Below are 16,916 nucleotides of genomic sequence, written 5' to 3'. Positions count from 1 at the left end.
GTCGCTCCATGCCCCTCATTCTACGATCGATGACGTAAGCGGGGACGGCCTCCTGGATGAGCTACATTCAGACATGGTGCAGCCAACTGATGAATCCACGGTGCCAGGGGAGGTCCCCGTCGGCTCCTTGATGTCACGGGTGTTGAGTGCCTCCAAGATCCTGGGTCTTCAGGCCCCTATGCCAGACATGGCTTCCCTTGGGGGCGTCTGGGAAGGCGTCTCGCACAGCAGCCCACCACCCTGTATACCCGTGGCAGTGGATTACACGAAGGTGCTGCAGACGGCATGGGGTAAGTCGCTACAGCGCCCCCAATTCAATCCAGGTTGCCGTCAGCTGGCAAAGGCTGCCTATCAGGCCGACTCAGGGATAGGGGATATGCCACCGGTCGAGCAGTCCATCGCCGCCTGGACTTCCCTGGGGCCTGCCAATGCATCTCCCAATCCACGCTGCCCGCGTAAGGAGTGTGCCAAGACGGACCGTCTCATCAGTCACTGCTTTGACGCATCAGCACGGGCAGCCCGTATGGGCAACGCCCTGGCCATCACTCTGGCAGCTCTGCGAAAAACGATGAGCCCGGAGGACCATGATGCAAGGGCCCTGGTGGATGCCGCACTGTCAGCCCACTCCCAGCTGACGCGTGATGTGTGGAGTGCTATGGCCTCTGCGGTGCTGTGCCGTAGACAGGTGTGGCTTGCCCAAACCTCTCTCCCTGATGCCATCAGGACAGACCTGTTAGGTCTCTCCGTGGTGCCTGGGCATGTGTTCCATCCAGACTCCCAGGGGGTGCTGGACAGAGTGGAACAGGCTGGCGCTTCTAGAGAAACTAGTCAGCGTGTGTGCCACAGGTGGGCTCCGGTTCCCCACAGGGCAGCATCAGGTAAGGCAGCCCGCCCGAACACCACAGGTAAGTATCAACTATGCTGCCCCACGGGACCGGCGCTTTCGTGCACCAGACCAGAGCTCAGCCCCAACTCCCTGGCCCAGAGGACAGCAAAGACCTCGACGGGGCGCAGGCAGAGGTGCAGGCCGCGGTGGCGGTCCTGCCTAGGGATCCGGGGCTGCCCGTCGATTGCCCTTCCCAGCTGTCCAGGACCTCCTGGGAAGGGATTGTGCCAGACTCTTGGGTTGTGGCTACGGTGACTCACGGTTACCGCCTACAGTTTCGACGACGGCCCCCTACGTTTTCAGGGGTCAAGATGACGTCTGTGAAAGACCCCCTTTTAAATTCCGTGCTTGTCAAGGAGGTCCAGGAGTTGCTTCTGAAAGGGGCCATCTCAGAAGTACCGCTGCACGCACGGCACACTGGGTTTTATTCCAAATATTTTATTGTGCCCAAAAAAGACGGAGGTTACCGGCCGGTCCTCGACCTCAGGCCCTTGAACCAGTACCTCAAGGTGCTGCCATTCAAAATGGTCCATGTTGGAATAGTGATTCGTTCCATCCAGGAAGGGGAGTGGTTTACGTCTCTGGATCTAAAAGACGCGTACTTCCACGTCCCTATCTGCCCAGCACACAGGTCCTTCCTCCGCTTCGCCTTCCAAGGCAGGGTGTTCCAGTTTCAGGTCCTCCCATTTGGCCTTTCACTGGCCCCCAGAATTTTTACTCGCGTGGTGGCAGCCGCGCTAGCCCCCCTGCAGGTCCAGGGCCTAAAGATCCTACCGTACCTGGACAACTGGCTAATTTGTGCCCCATCTCAGGGGCAGGTGGTGCATGACACCAACACGGTTCTGACCCATATCCAGGCCCTGGGTTTCACGGTCAACTGGAAAAAGAGCAACTTGCAGCCCTGCCAGCAGGCGGATTTCCTTGGTGTCCTCCTCGACTCTCTCTCCACGGAGGGCAGACAGCTTGAACGAGGCTCTGACAGGCTTTCGGCTGGGCAGACTGGTCACCGCCCACAAAGTCCAGAGGCTGTTGGGCTTAATGGCCGCGGCAGCTGCGGTACTGCCATTGGGCCTGCTGAAGGCACGCCCCCTGCAGTGTTGGTTCAATGCCTTTCAGCTCCACCCGAGAGACGACAGGCATGTGAAGTTGCGGGAGTCTCCTGCTTGCATCCGAGCCCTGCGTCCTTGGACGGACAGGAGGTTCTTACTCCAGGGTGTTCCACTGGGGGGCCTTCCTCACAAGAGGCAAGTCATCTCGACAGACGCTTCTCTGACAGGCTGGGGAGCTGTCTGGGAAGGGCTGTCAGCGAGGGGCGTGTGGCCTCCCTCCTGGACGTCAGAGCACATCAACGTCCTCGAGCTGAAGGCCATCCATCTCGCCCTGCAGAGGTTCCTGCCAGGGTTGCGAAGCCAACATGTTCTGGTGAGGTCAGACAGCACCTCGGCGGTGTATCATGTCAATCACCAAGGCGGCACGAGGTCCTGGCGGTGCCTCCAGCTGGCGGAGGAGTTGCTGTCATGGGCATGGCCGCGTCTGGCTTCAGTGAGGGCAGTACACGTTCCAAGTGTGGAGAACAGGGCGGCCGACATTCTCTCCAGGACCGGGCCACTCCCGGGGGAATGGAGATTGAACCCAGAGGTGGTCAGCCAGGTCTGGGCTCAGTATGGGACTGCACAAGTGGACCTGTTTGCGTCGGCAGAAACAACTCACTGCCCAGAGTGGTACTCTCTCGTGGGACAGGGAGGCAGTTTGGGCCTGGATGCTCTGTCACAAGACTGGCCGACAGGCTTGTTGTACGCTTTTCCTCCATCCCCTCTTGTACCTCAGGTCCTGCGGAGGATCAGGGAGGGCCAACACACAGTTCTGCTGGTTGCTCCACGGTGGCCGGCGAGGCCTTGGTTTCCAGACCTTCTCCGGCTCCTGCGGGGTCAGCCATGGCAGCCATCTTCTGTCACAAGCAGACGGGCAGATCTGGCATCCGAACCCAGGTGCCCTGCGCCTGTGGGTTTGGCCCCTGCAGAGTCAGTCATTGAACAGCTAGCTGAGCCTGTGCAGGAGACTCTGAACAACGCCAGGGCTCCTTCTACTAGAGCTTGCTATGCACTCAGGTGGAGGATCTTTTCGGATTGGTGTGCCAGCTTGGGTCTTGAGCCAGCGGTTTGCCCTGTGCCACAAGTTTTGCGCTTCTTGCAGTCCTATTTGGATCAAGGCAAGGCGGTCAGTACTGTGAAGGTTTATGCCTCGGCCATTTCAGCCTTTCACCAGGGTGCGGATAACAGGCCCTTGGGTAGGCATCCACTGATTGGTCAGTTTTTAAAAGGGGCCCGCCGGTTGCATCCAGTTCGCACTTTGCGGGCACCAAACTGGGATTTGCCCACCGTTTTAATGTCTCTTACTGAAGGCCCGTATGAGCCCATTTTAGATGCAGATCTGTGATCTTTGTCTCTGAAAACTAGCTTCCTCCTGGCTCTTTGTTCGGCCAGGCGCGTTGGGGAGCTGTGCGCCCTCTCCGTCAGCGAAGACTGCCTGAGGTGGCAGGCAGGGGGCACTGGCGTGTCACTTTGGCCTAATCCAGCCTTCCTGCCTAAGGTTCTAAGTCAGCAGTCTATCAACCAGGTTCTGGAGCTGACCCAATTCCAGCCGTCTGCTGCCTCACAGGCAGCGAAGCAGGGACTACCGCTTTCCAAACAGCGGCTGTCGCATTGGCTGGTTGAGGTTATTTCCCATGCCTACCAGGCTCTGGGAATGCCGGTCCCTTCGGGTACGAGGGCTCACTCCACCAGGAGTATGGCTACATCTTGGGCTGCCCTTAAGGGGGTACCAGCAAGCGATATCTGTGCAGCGGCTTCATGGGCGACGCCTTGCACTTTTACCAGGTTTTATAGGGTGGACGTCACTCGCCCAGCTCCGGTTGGCGACGCTGCCCTCATGTCCGTGACCGAGCGAGGTTTTAATGGTTAGCTTAGAACTCCTCGCGACTTTTTTGGTATGTGTCATCCCTTTTTTAGACCGTAGTGGCGGTCAGAGTGAGGTCGAAACAGATCGTAAGTTACGCATGTAACTATGGATCTGTGAGACCGAGGGATGACCGTCACTATCCTTGTCGCTCGGACCATCCTGAGGCGCTCAAGGTAGGAGACTGAACCGGGAGCAATCTCCGCTATTTACAAGCTCGAGTCGTTCTGCTTCCGGAGGTCATGGGCATGACTTTGTTGACATATGGTCTCGGTGATAGGCAGAACGAAGGTGATCATTCCTTTTTTAGACCGTAGTGACGGTCATCCCTCGGTCTCACAGATCCATAGTTACATGCGTAACTTACGTTATTCATAGGTGCCATCTACGTCACTATCAAATAGAACGCCACCATATTTACGACCGATCTCGCCCAGTATGGCCGCCCACACTGCACATTTGAATGTGTGTGAGAGAGAGAGATATGTTGAGAAATTTTAAATTTTAGGCTCCAATCCTTATTTGTTACCCCCAGATTTATTTTGTCCCTTATGATCTGCCCCAGGCTTGCCCAATTGGCTTTCCGCGATACATACAACCCCTCCCCGTACAGTGGAAGGCATTGAAGAGTATAGGAGAGCTGGGACGATTGAAACATTCCAGTTTTCTCCGAGTGTAGGCTAATGATGATAGACAAACGTCCTTCGGTCAAAACATAGAGCATGTTAACATCCTTCTATCAGCCAAATATCTTCCTGCTATGTCATTGTATCACGGAGTTACAGGCGATAAACGAGTTTTGATGCGCAAAAGTAAACTTCATTAGAGGTTATTTTTTGATTGTTAGCCTAATGAGTATTTTCATTTAAAGGTTCGACTTCATGCTTATTAAGTAGACCATTTAGTTCTCCACAATCTCAGACTTTCATATCGCATAATTGTTTACATGGAAAGCAAAACAAGCTAGGCCTAGTGATAGGCTATGTCTGTGTCGGGACGATTGAAACAAGCTTCAATCGTCCCGGCCAGGCTGTAACTCCATGTATTTTAATTAAATGCACAAATATCTGTGTTTAAACAATCATTTATGGAGGTGAGACATGGAAAAACAGTTTTAGGAAGATGAAAATGCATTTGGGCCCACCAGGGGGGTCGAGTTTTCCCATGTTATCCATGCGCTGACGGCCGGTGGGTCGTTAAGCCTAGGCCTATTTGGATGTGCCGTGGCCACCCACGTAAAAACCTAGTGAAACGACATTTCCAACAATATAAACATGATATAAATGGGAAAGCTTACCGTTCTAGCTATAAACATCGCAGAATCATCCACAGGGCATGATATTTCAAACACCGCTTCATAGGCCACACGCTTCACGATGATGGCAATGAGTTATCAGACATGCACGAAGAGGCTATAGCCTTGCAACAATCTATCTAAAATAACCCCTATTGGGAGTAGGCCTAGGCCTACCATTCATGATATGTAGGCTAGTAACATTTTGAAGTTGCGGGACGTTTTATATTATTGTAGTCTTAGGCCTATGTTCATTCGTCCCCTTATTCAACTGTCCCGAGGAGGGAGGAATGAAACGCACGTCCCACTTTTGCTGTAGGCTAATAATTCCTGAACGGTTTTGTTCAAAGATGGAAATGCATTTGTATTTGACAGAGGACAGATAGGTTATAGTGACCAAATATTAGCTTTCAGTGTGCTACGATCGGTTTTAGGCTAAATTACGTTAGACCTAATTAAAAAGTGTTTCAACTGCTCCCCTGCCTATCAATATGCTGTGGCTGGATGGGTCAAAAACGTGAAAGTACGGCACCTGGCCACCAAGGATTTATATTTAATCATGGGAAATGTAAGTATTATGTAAAAACAATTCAAATGTATGATTTTGGTGGTAGTTTACTCTTACTACATGTAGTGAGTTCTAAGCTAGCAAGCTAGCCTACCACTCATTTTAGTGTCATTTAGCTCACAGCTAGCTGTCATTAATCTGGATAATGTCCTTTAATGTAAGATGTGTTTATACGTATTTTATACACTCCATGGTTTATACTCATTGAAAGAACATGAAGGGAAGGGAAACGAGGCGATTGTGACTTTATGGGAGCAGTTTGTGGTGGGTTATCAGCTGTTAGCTGTCAGACGGTCAGCTGTTGTATGACCACTGGGCGGCTGAGCTGCCCGAATCGGTCGTAAAGATGGCGGCGTAAAGCTACAGTGACGTCATGAGACACAAACGAATAAAAATAACTGTAAATATTGTTCTATTGCATTTAAAGTTCTTTTTTCAAGAAAAATCACTACTCACTACTATCTTGCTTCATGTCCCTTCATTTGTCAAAAATGTTTTTTAACCTGACATACGCACTTTAAGTCTAAAAAAATATATCATTGCTTCATTAGAAGCTATGTGTGTTTGGGCATGGAGGAGCGTGGCTTTCAGAAAGCTAAAGGCAAAGATTGTTAAGGCGGAGCAAGATACTTCGTCGTAGTTCATGTCTATGGGCGCGAAATGGGGATCGAATCCTGTCTGCATAAAGAGGCGTGTCGATGACGTATTGATGAGCATACGTTGCAACCGGCCAACAGCAGCGGCATAAATAACCGGCGCACACCTGATATAAAGTCGATTTTCTCCAGACTGGAATGCTCAAAAATGCTAAAAATGTACCTGAAATGTTCAGAAGGGTTTGAGGATCATGGAAACGTGCCCGAAATTCACATTCCTAACTCTATAGAACCAAGACCTTAGCATATGTGGTAAAATTCTGAGCTATGCCCATAGACTTCAATGGAGCAGTCGCTGTCTCTGCTCTGCATAAAGGGGGATTTTGACCCCCCCCTCGTGCGATCCGGGTTCCCGGAAGTGGCTCCTGATGAAATATCTTGCTCCGCCTTAACAATCTTTGCTAAAGGTCCCTCTTAATTTACATAGCAACAGATAGCAAGGGCAAACATGTGCCTAAAGGGTGTTGTCAACCATTACTGATATTGAAACAGTCATTCTACACTCTCTCCCATCTAAACATGTAGCAATGTGCTATGGGGAGGACTTTTGAGTCAAAGTCAAAAGTTTCAAAGTAGCCTACTGATAGCCTTTTTTATTTGACTAGCCAGTTTATGTTTGAGACAAATACGAAAAGCTAGCTTATATGGACAGGAGCATTATTCCTTTTCTGATGTCTCCTAGATCCCATGTTTGGAGAAGAGCACATGCTCGATTCTCCTAAAGGCCACTTTGAACATGTGTGAGCCCCACCAATTTTACTGCACATTAAGGTTTAAAAAATATTATAACCTTAGAAGCAGATAATGTGAGGCTCTCACCCATAGTCACAGTTCTTCAAAGGACAGTTTCTGTCAACTGTCAGTCAACTGATAAACTGTCAGTTTCGGATGTGTGTTTGGGTATGGAGGAGGAGAAGCATGCCTATCAGAACTTCCTAAAGGGAAAGTGAATTTACATAGCAAAAAACTACTCCTGGACAGATAGAACATGTGCCTAAAGGGTGTCAACTGTTACTGATATTGAAACATAGTTCATCTACACTTCTCTCTCCCATCTAAACATGTAGGCAATGTGCTAATGAGGAGTGAGTCATGAAGAAAAAGTTTCAAAGTACTGATGCAATACTGGTAAATCTATGACAGACATGATTAAACAAACAAACTATTTCATCCGCCAAACAAAGAGGGATGACCACAGGGAGGAATTCAAAACGATAAAATGTATTAACAACACGGTCTCAAGGCAGAGAGATGTTGATGAACTCATTTCTCCTTAAGGCCAAGAACTTTGGCACACAAAACAAACAATGAGAGCACTTAACAAAAGCCACTGAGAATCTGAAAAGTGAAAGTGGTTAGACTGCCAAAAAAGTGTCTCTGGCATTACAAAGTGGTCAGAAGTCAGCATGAAGATTAAAGCTTTTGGAAGTCATAAATCACATTATACATTATAGTCCTGCTGACAAATGTATTGACCAATTGTCTATACAATTGTCTGGTATGGCTTATAGTGCACTTCCCTGAGTATAACAAATATACACAACTCTGTTAAATCTAACTGAAAGATACTGTTTCACTGTACATATCTTCGGCCAGAAAACAATCAAGTCACATTCCTTGAAACAATCTAATTCTAAATCCCCAGCAACAGTCAGTGTCGCCATTATGAGCAAAATGATTTCCAATCAGACTAGTGACCATCTATCAATTGCCTGACAAGAGGTTTTGTGGCTATGAGTCAATAAAATCAAAATGGATTAAAACTAAATTAAGCGGCTATGGCACAGTGGTTAACATACTCAACACCTGAGGGTCACTAAATAAAATACAATGCAAATGTGAAAAGCTAAGATGGCTGCTCAAACACATGTCTAACAAGGCATTTGAGTAAGAGTGAGTTACTTTGGATAGGATACATTTTAGAAACAGTAGTAACAGTATATAATTTAAGGCCATTAGCACGTACTTTAGTTAAATGCTGAAAAGGACAAGGCACAGTGTCTACTGTTAATACAACTATTCTGTACAGCATATTTGGAGGTGTTTGAAATGATAAAATAACATTTCACCGATAATTTGAATCACATCGACTGACATGAGGCTCTGAACACACAATCAACCACACAATACTTCCTATAAGCTAAAAAGTTACAAAGACAAAGAGTAGCAAAAGATAACTCAGTGCATTAATAGCATTTTTAAAGAAATAAAAAAAGCATAACAAAACACAAACAGCTGCTGATACAGGCTCGGTTTGCATTGTGCACTGCTGCAGGTAGAGGCCCAGTCTTCCTTGTACAATGCTGTGGTCCAAACCTTTACCGTCCTCATCCCCAAGCGTCAGTGCCCTTCACCCTGGCCATTGTAGTCCCCATACCACAGTCCCTCACATGCAAGACTTCCAAAAACACAGAGGGATCTAAAGCATATAAACTATACATAATATTAAAGGCAAAAAAGTAAATATATAAAATAGTGCATGCATTGCTTGTGGTGGTGGGGGAATTGTTCATGTTCTCTGGGCATCTGATGCACTGCTTGTTGATCAGATAATCGAATTGGGACCAGCTTTCCACTTCCATACTCCATATGACACTATTAGCAGCACAGCCACGACAACACCAACAATGATAATGGTCCAGAATGTACCTGTGGCAGAACGCAGAGAAGGGGAGCAGAATTATGATCACTGTGCAAAAAAGTCAAGTCAACCAATCACCACACATACAGTAAAATGCAGGAGGCAACTTAATCCAGGTTAAGTGGCAGAAATGTCATATCGATGGAAAACATTATCCATACGATCTTATGTAACAGATGCCGAACTTGAGCATATGCTTTTATTGAATTGTATTAGTTTGACACGTAAGCTTTTAGGAACATATTCTCTCATTCCAAGTCCTTTACACACTTTAGGGTTATGTGTATTCTTCCCTACATGCTCCAAGAATGCCCACAGTGCTTTTCTTCAGTATTAAGGCCACCTCGTAAAAGAGGTGTGATGTATTTTAAATTAGAACTAGATTGAGTAACAATCGTGTTAATTCTGGCTGTTGTGAAAAGATGGAACATGGACTTTGGACTCCAGTATTTGGACTTTACAGGAAGTGAACAGAAGTATGTGACTTTTTCCACACTTGGCACCACACATAGTGGTGTCTTGTAAGGATTCTGTTCAGGTTGCACAGCACTTATGAGTCTGTTAAGAGGCACAACCACAGTCTAAACTCTGCCCCCATAGCATACAGTAGCTTTGTAGCCACCTGGCTACGCTAGGCACTAGCAGGATAACTCGAGATAGGAAGCACAGTTTCTTTTTCTTTCTTTTTTCCCTACCGACACAATAAGCACCAAAGCCATGACGTAGCGTGAAGATGAAAGAGGCGTTTAAATATACAGTACTTCTGAGCTGCTCACCTGCAAGCCACCCTGAATTTACCCCGCCCACAATATTTGAGGGAGGGAAATTTGATCTGGATGTGTCCCGGCCTATCAAATCGTTTGGTTGGGCTTTATACAATGATGGACAGATAAGAAACAGTGAAGCAGTCCTCCATGTCACCTGATCACGCTTGAGTTGATTTTGTTTCCAACTAAATCGTTGCCGTTGGAGAAGTGAGATGTTAAGATTCTGCTATAGGCTAGCGTCTGTGATACAAGATAACGATGACAGCGCAATAACTTTAAAAGACAAACAGAAAACAGCAACTAAAACATTTGACATTCTCAAATTCTGTGGCCAAGGTAAATTTGGGCTGGCTTCCAGGCTTGGTTGAAACGCGTCCCATTATCAAATTCAAATAGCGTGGTACTAGACTCAAATTCTGATAAGGATTCTCACCACGCCAAGCTATAAATTCTTACCTGAAGATCTGGACTGTACTTTGAAATGCTTGTTGCTACTACCAAGCTTGTTGGAGGCTGTGCATATATAGTCCCCAGCTTGTTTAACAGCAAGGACAGGCTTGTTCTCTATCTTCTCTTGTGCTCCCGACAATGTCCAGGCATAATCAGGAGGGGGGTTGCCATTGACTGTGCAGTTCAATTTGGTGTCACCCTCCAGGACTAAGACCTCAATCTCTGAATGATCGTGATCTGGGGGATCTGAGGAAAGAAGCAAAAAGGAAGTCTGAGGCATCACTAAACTGAGTCATCAGGCACAATTTCCTCTCACTGTTCTCTCATTCTAAAATGGGCATTTAAATCAGCAGTACACAGCAGAAAATGTTCAGTGATATCTGAACTCTGATAGCACCTAATAGTGCTAAATAGATATAGTCAATACAGTCCCATTCTACAGTTACTTTACATAAATTATCATTATTATACTTTACTTGTGATTCAATGTGGGTTGTACTGAAAATGGTGCAAACATGATTTTACTTTATTAGTGTATATTCCATTGCTCTTTTGATTGTAGAACTCAGTTAACTATTCAATAAGTGCAGAATTTTAGTACAGAAACAGATGCTTAAAGTCAGTCTGTCAGAACAAGTAAACAGTGTGAACACCTCATGTTTTGTCTTATTGTTATAGTATTTTGCAGTCACTTTTGTCCTAAGCGACTTACAGAAGACTTACAGTAGACTTACAGTAGAATAAGTCTTCTGTAAGTGAAGAGTATAAAATGTCTTCTCTACTGTACTGTAAAAATGCTTGACTGATGTACAACTTAGACCCATAGGCAGTGTCTCTTACAGTGGACAGCCATGAGGACCGACTGTGACTGAATAGGAAGATCAGGTGTAAAATCCAGTCCAGCTTCACAACGATATTCTGATCCATCATCAGGTGGAGAGAAGACACTTTCTATTTTAACAGTCCTGTTCTGTGGACCTTCTTGACCCTCGTGATCTTCATGCAGAGTCGTTACTTTCAACAGCTTCTCTCCTTTAAACCACTTCACAGTCAAGTTCTTGACAGGAGCAACATTTTTTATGTGGCAAGCAAAGCTGTACGACTTGTTTACATACTTGGGCCCAGAATCATCTTCCACTAGGGCCACACTGTCTGGCATTTCTGTAGAAAGAACAATGACAAATAAACCCTGACATTTAAACATTTATAATTTTTAAAAATAAAAAAAGATAATCAGTTATATCACACAAGGCTTCATTACAAGATAATTAAAAGGTGACTCACTGAAAGCCAGAACAGAAAGTTCTTTCATGCACTGTTCACCATCCTTTTTGTTAATGAAGCATTGTGGAGTCACTGTCCACTCTCTCAGCTCCTTCACCGTCCAGTTGAGCTCCGTGACTCCCCCCTCCATACCCACAGCCCCCACAGGGGACTCCCAGCCCATGCCGTCGATGGGTACGAGTGAACGACAGGTGGACGAAGCAGGACCTCCATACCTCACCACCAGAGAAGAGGGACTGATTGCAACTTGACAGCCACCTATGGGAACACAGTGGGATAATTACAGCTTCATGCAATGCATAAAAAAGGAGCCTCCATAGCATGATATAACTCTACTTCATTCTCTACCTTGAATCTGATGAAAGTAGACTTAATGTAAAAAAAAAAGAGTGTGTCTTAGAACACAAATATGAAGCTTGCTATTATACAATACATAAGAAGTGTATGATGGAACTGCTTAAATATGTTTCACTTTTTGGGATTTGAGTTAATTGGACATGTTCTATGTTGTTATTAATTATTACCAAGCCATGTGTAACCTTGTATTAGCTCATAAATGAAAAACAGTAGCTGTAAGATCAAAAACTTTACTGTACTGCACCTGGTGGCACACGCCACTTGCCTATAGCAACTCAATTCAGAAACAAATGATCAAATCTTGGTGCAGACATTAAACTAACCAAAATGTTCATGCATTCATTAATGGAATGGCTGAGCCCTTACAGTTACAATACTTTACATAATATTCATTGGTACCCTACAAAAGTTGGGGATAAACCCCTTAAGATCGTTTATCCTAGAATTTAGACATCTATCCATCTATCAAACTGCTAAATCTGGGATTACTTGGCTTGTATTCCTTGAAAAGCAAGGCCACACCTATGATGTCATCTGGGAAATTTGATTCCCCCCCATCAAACGTGGGGGTGCTATTTTCCAGAAAATCTAATGTCCAAAAACAGGAGGAATTTAGCCTGCACTCAACATAGCCCCAACCTATATCCAAGTAGCAAAAGACGAGCCCTGACTACAATATCTAGCCCGCAAGCATGTTGATGTATTTTTAGATATAGGGTAGGCTACAACATGAGTGCCATGGTCGAAAATATGGGCTAGGTCTGCTCCATCGACGAATCCATGACTAATTTAAAAAAGTCGTGTGGAAAAAATTGTTGCCAGTCTATAGCCTATGCGTTGATCATGAGCTAGCCTACTTATATAAATTATATGAATCCAACAATAATTGGAAAGAACAGTGAGAGACACGAATAGTAGCCTATGTTAACTCAAGCACATCACATAGGCTACAAGTGCAGAACAGCGAGAATTGACACAATTTCCTACCTGAAAAACCAAGCAACACCAGGTAAAACAGCAGTCCACAGTATAGTCGAGTCATCGTTGAGATGATTTCTTCCGCAGTTTTCGGTCGTTAGATTTATAAGAGTAGGCTAGCCTACTTAGCAGCCTTTGGTAGCAAAAATCTTAAAATACAATTTAACAAGTCTAGGTCATCGGTTCCAGTACAGTACGTTATATCCACAGCACTGACCACTGTAAATTACAACTCCACCAGCCTACGGTAACTTTACCAATCTGATTGTGGACCGTCTTCATGTAGAGTAGACTAAATTATAGCACCGGTTGTTTGGCAGAACTAATTGCATTTCTCAGTCGATGTTCAGTAGCCGAAATGAATTGAAGATATGTTAGTCACTCATACAGCAGGGACAACCTTTGGACGAATCAGCAAGTTTGGAACTTGTTGAAGGGTGGGGCGGGCCGCGGGAGTGACTATATTTTACGTCTTAGTATGGAAGCATATGGGTAGCTTTATTCAAATGAGAATGCAATCTGCAATATGCAATTCAAAAAGACATTACATTATGCAATTGACAATTCATTATGCAATTTAATATTGCAATTTGCAATAATATCCAGCAAATTGTATTTTAATCTGCAAAGTGACAATGAAATCCTAAAATCAATTCCAATAATTTTGGTTAAAAAATAGAATAAACATGGATTGAATTGCATTCCATTTTGCCATTGTACTTCAGTCTCAAAATTCAAATGGCAATTCATTTAGCATTTCAATTTTCAATATTCAGTTTCATCATTTAACTGTCAATTCGTTTTGCAATTTAATATTTAAAGTGCAATGTAGGATTGCATTTTAAAAACATATTTGGCAAAACTGTCAATGCCAGCTTGAAAAGATTTTGGATTATTTTGGGCAAAACGTTTTGAGGCATTTTATTCAAATGGAAAATAAATAGCGCCCCTCGTGATTGCATTGCACTTTGGTCACGCTCTTTGTGTTGCAAAATTCAAATGACCATTCAATCTGCCAAACGCATTGCAATCTGTCAAGGCACTCGTCAAGGCGGGAACTAGGCTACGTCACTTCCGTGTTAACGTCTTACCCAGTTAGCGTTTGCAATGGAGGAGTTTGCAGTCTCTGGCCGACAGACCCGGCTGTAGAGTACAGTGACAGAGGGGACATTTGCGATTTTCAAGGGGGCACATTTTTTTTTATTGGGGGGGTGTTGGCGGCGCAAACATATCATGTCACAGTTGATGAATAATGTTAACCGTGACCGCGAGTAGGCCTAGTGTCCGCGAGACCCAGCTGTGTTCTTACATTATTAAGGCTCTTATGTTGCTGCTGATAACTTTGCCAACCAGCGGCATCTTTAGTAGCACCCCCTCCCCCCAGCAATCAGTAGCCTACAAATAAGCATCGTATACAACAATTCAGCGAGATCGATTTGGCCAAACGTGGGCCCGGAGCGACCGCACCCCCCGGTCTGCTTATGAGGCTAGCCAGACCACGGAGGGGAGTCTCCGTTGTGTGTGTGTGTGTGAGAGAGAGAGAGAGAGAGCAGGGCAAGGAAAGGCTGTGTGAGTTTTAGCCTAACTAACGACAATGGACGACAGAGTGGGCGATCTAGCCCTACTTGTCCTGTGAACTCCAAAGAGCTCCGTGAATAGAGGTAACCCTCTATTCCCTCCAGTGGAATCCACAGAAGGTCTCCCCACCGGCTAGCGCCCATTAGCTGTAAGGCCTCAGAAATCTTTGAACGGACCAGGTTGACATCAAATCAGACAAGTAGGGCTAGATAACCCACTCTGTCGTCCATTTTCAGTAATCTGTCCGTTGAGTCAGACTCGTTGACACGGTGGTGTTCTACATAATCAGCCAGAGACCTTAGTGCGGCTGCAAACTCCTCCATAGAGCTGGTAAGTCCCGCCCTTTCCGCTATCCCCGCTGGACCTCTAGATTGAAAAATCGTTAATGCAAGTGAATGTGAGAAAATAATTATTTTCTGGTCCCGTTTGAATTTTGCCATGAATGTGAACATATGTTATCTGTGAATTTTTAATATAAATTTTCGTGTAAAGAATGCTACAATTGAGCGGGTAGAAGTTTGATGCGGTTAAACTTTGTGTGAGAGCACTTTGTGGACTACAACTTTCCGCTAGACGACAGATCACTAGTTTCCCATAACAACCATCAGTTGGTCGAGATGTAGAGGGTTATTAAGATCGACTTTGAACACAGTGAACCATACAACTTTACAATCACACTGTATCGTAGTGTTAATGTGTTGAGTGAAGCTAGACATGTTTCAAATATTTTTGTTACCATGTGTGTTTATTCCTGCCGTTACAAAAACTAGCATCTCAGTTAATGTTAGCGATTAGAGCTAGCTCATGTCACAGGCGACATGTAGTCTTTTTCGTTATGTCTTTTCCACAACTGATAGCCGAAGAATCATATAATATACTGTCAAACTCGTAACATGAAAAATTATATTAAAAATTCACAGATGACATATGTTCACATTCATGGCACAAATCAAACGGGACCAGAAAATAATTATTTTCTCACATTCACTTGCATTGACGATTTTTCAATCTAGAGGTCCAGCGGAAAGGGCGGGACTTACCAGCTCTATTGCAAGCGCTAACTGGGTAAGACGTAAACACGGAAGTGACGTAGCCTAGTTCCCGCCTTGACGAGTGACTTGACAGATTGCAATGCGTTTGGCAGATTGAATGGCCATTTGAATTTTGCAACACAAAGAGCGTGACTAAAGTGCAATGCAATCACAGGGGGCGCTATTTATTTTCCATTTGAATAAAATGCCTCAAAAACGATTGCAAAACGTTTTGCCCAAAATAATCCAAAATCTTTTCAGGCTGGCATTGACAGTTTTGCCAAATATGTTTTTAAAATGCAATCCTACATTGCACTTTAAATATTAAATTGCAAAACGAATTGACAGTTAAATGATGAAACTGAATATTGAAAATTAAAATGCAAAATGAATTGCCATTTGAATTTTGAGACTGAAGTACCATGGCAAAATGGAATGCAATTCAATCCATGTTTATTCTATTTTTTAACCAAAATTATTGGAATTGATTTTAGGATTTCATTGTCACTTTGCAGATTAAAATACAATTTGTTGGATATTATTGCAAATTGCAATATTAAATTGCATAATGAATTGTCAATTGCTTAATGTAATGTCTTTTTGAATTGCATATTGCAGATTGCATTCTCATTTGAATAAAGCTACTCATATGCTTCCATATCTTAGGGCCAACACCGTAGCCCATTTTATCTCTTTACACTGGTTCTCAAACTGGGGGCCGCGAACACTTAGCAAGTGGGTGCGTGAAGTCGCAAACATTTCTAGTGGGGCGCGCGATGTTGCACTCTCAAAATACAATTCATGGGTTTCATCAGGTCCCTTTCCACAGGTGTATAAAATCAAGCGCCTAGATTATGAATGCAGACTGCATGGTGCTTGATTAATAGGCCTACACCTGTGGAAAGGGACCTGATGAAACCCATGAATAGAGGGGCTGAGGCCTCAAACAGGCCTCATCTCAAACCAATGTGATATGAACATGCAGGTCACACACTGAATGGCCCCTGCAAGACAAATTATTCGCTGTGAAGGGCCCGGCAGACACCAAAAAAGGGCCCCTCAGACATGGGCCGTAGTCACCATAGACATTGAGGGTGACGTGCCCCCCCCCCAATATTCAAATATGACCAAAATGTCCCCCGCAATATACAGAAAAATAAAGAAAGAAAAAAGCCTACAGGAAACTAGACTAGGCCTACAGGAAACCAACACGCATCTGATATTGTAATCAAACGTAAATCACACACAAATTAGTGACCTAGTGATGGTTCCAGAGTAGCCTACACCCCTGAGTGGTTTGTCCTGGTGGTTTTCCGTTTTTCGTTAGTGGCGTGCGCTGTTAAAAGCTTCCATTTACTGCACCCTGCGGTGAGGTAGGGCTGTCAACAATATCGCAAAAGCTACCAGTACAATTTTCACAAAACTTGTTAGAAAGGTGTAGCCCAAGCCTTTGCATGGAATCATTGCCTCA

General features: G+C 44.9%; 1 protein-coding gene across 1 annotated transcript; it reads right to left on the bottom strand.

Annotated features, from left to right (window-relative positions):
• Window positions 1-7,560: 7,560 nt before the first annotated feature.
• On the bottom strand, window positions 7,561-13,250 carry LOC121705924 (peroxidasin homolog). Its single transcript, XM_042087257.1, has 5 exons — window positions 12,846-13,250; window positions 11,502-11,759; window positions 11,058-11,378; window positions 10,224-10,463; window positions 7,561-9,008 (listed from the first exon to the last, which is right to left on the bottom strand). Exons 1-5 carry the CDS (start codon window positions 12,898-12,900, stop codon window positions 8,905-8,907), a joined length of 978 nt encoding a protein of 325 aa, XP_041943191.1. The 5' UTR covers window positions 12,901-13,250; the 3' UTR covers window positions 7,561-8,904.
• Between the last annotated feature and the right edge of the window lie 3,666 nt (window positions 13,251-16,916).

Source organism: Alosa sapidissima, chromosome 3 (assembly GCF_018492685.1).
Source record: "Alosa sapidissima isolate fAloSap1 chromosome 3, fAloSap1.pri, whole genome shotgun sequence".
Classification (NCBI taxonomy): domain Eukaryota; kingdom Metazoa; phylum Chordata; class Actinopteri; order Clupeiformes; family Clupeidae; genus Alosa; species Alosa sapidissima.
Note: the sequence above shows the minus strand (reverse complement) of the source record. Positions and strands in the feature narration are given on the sequence as shown.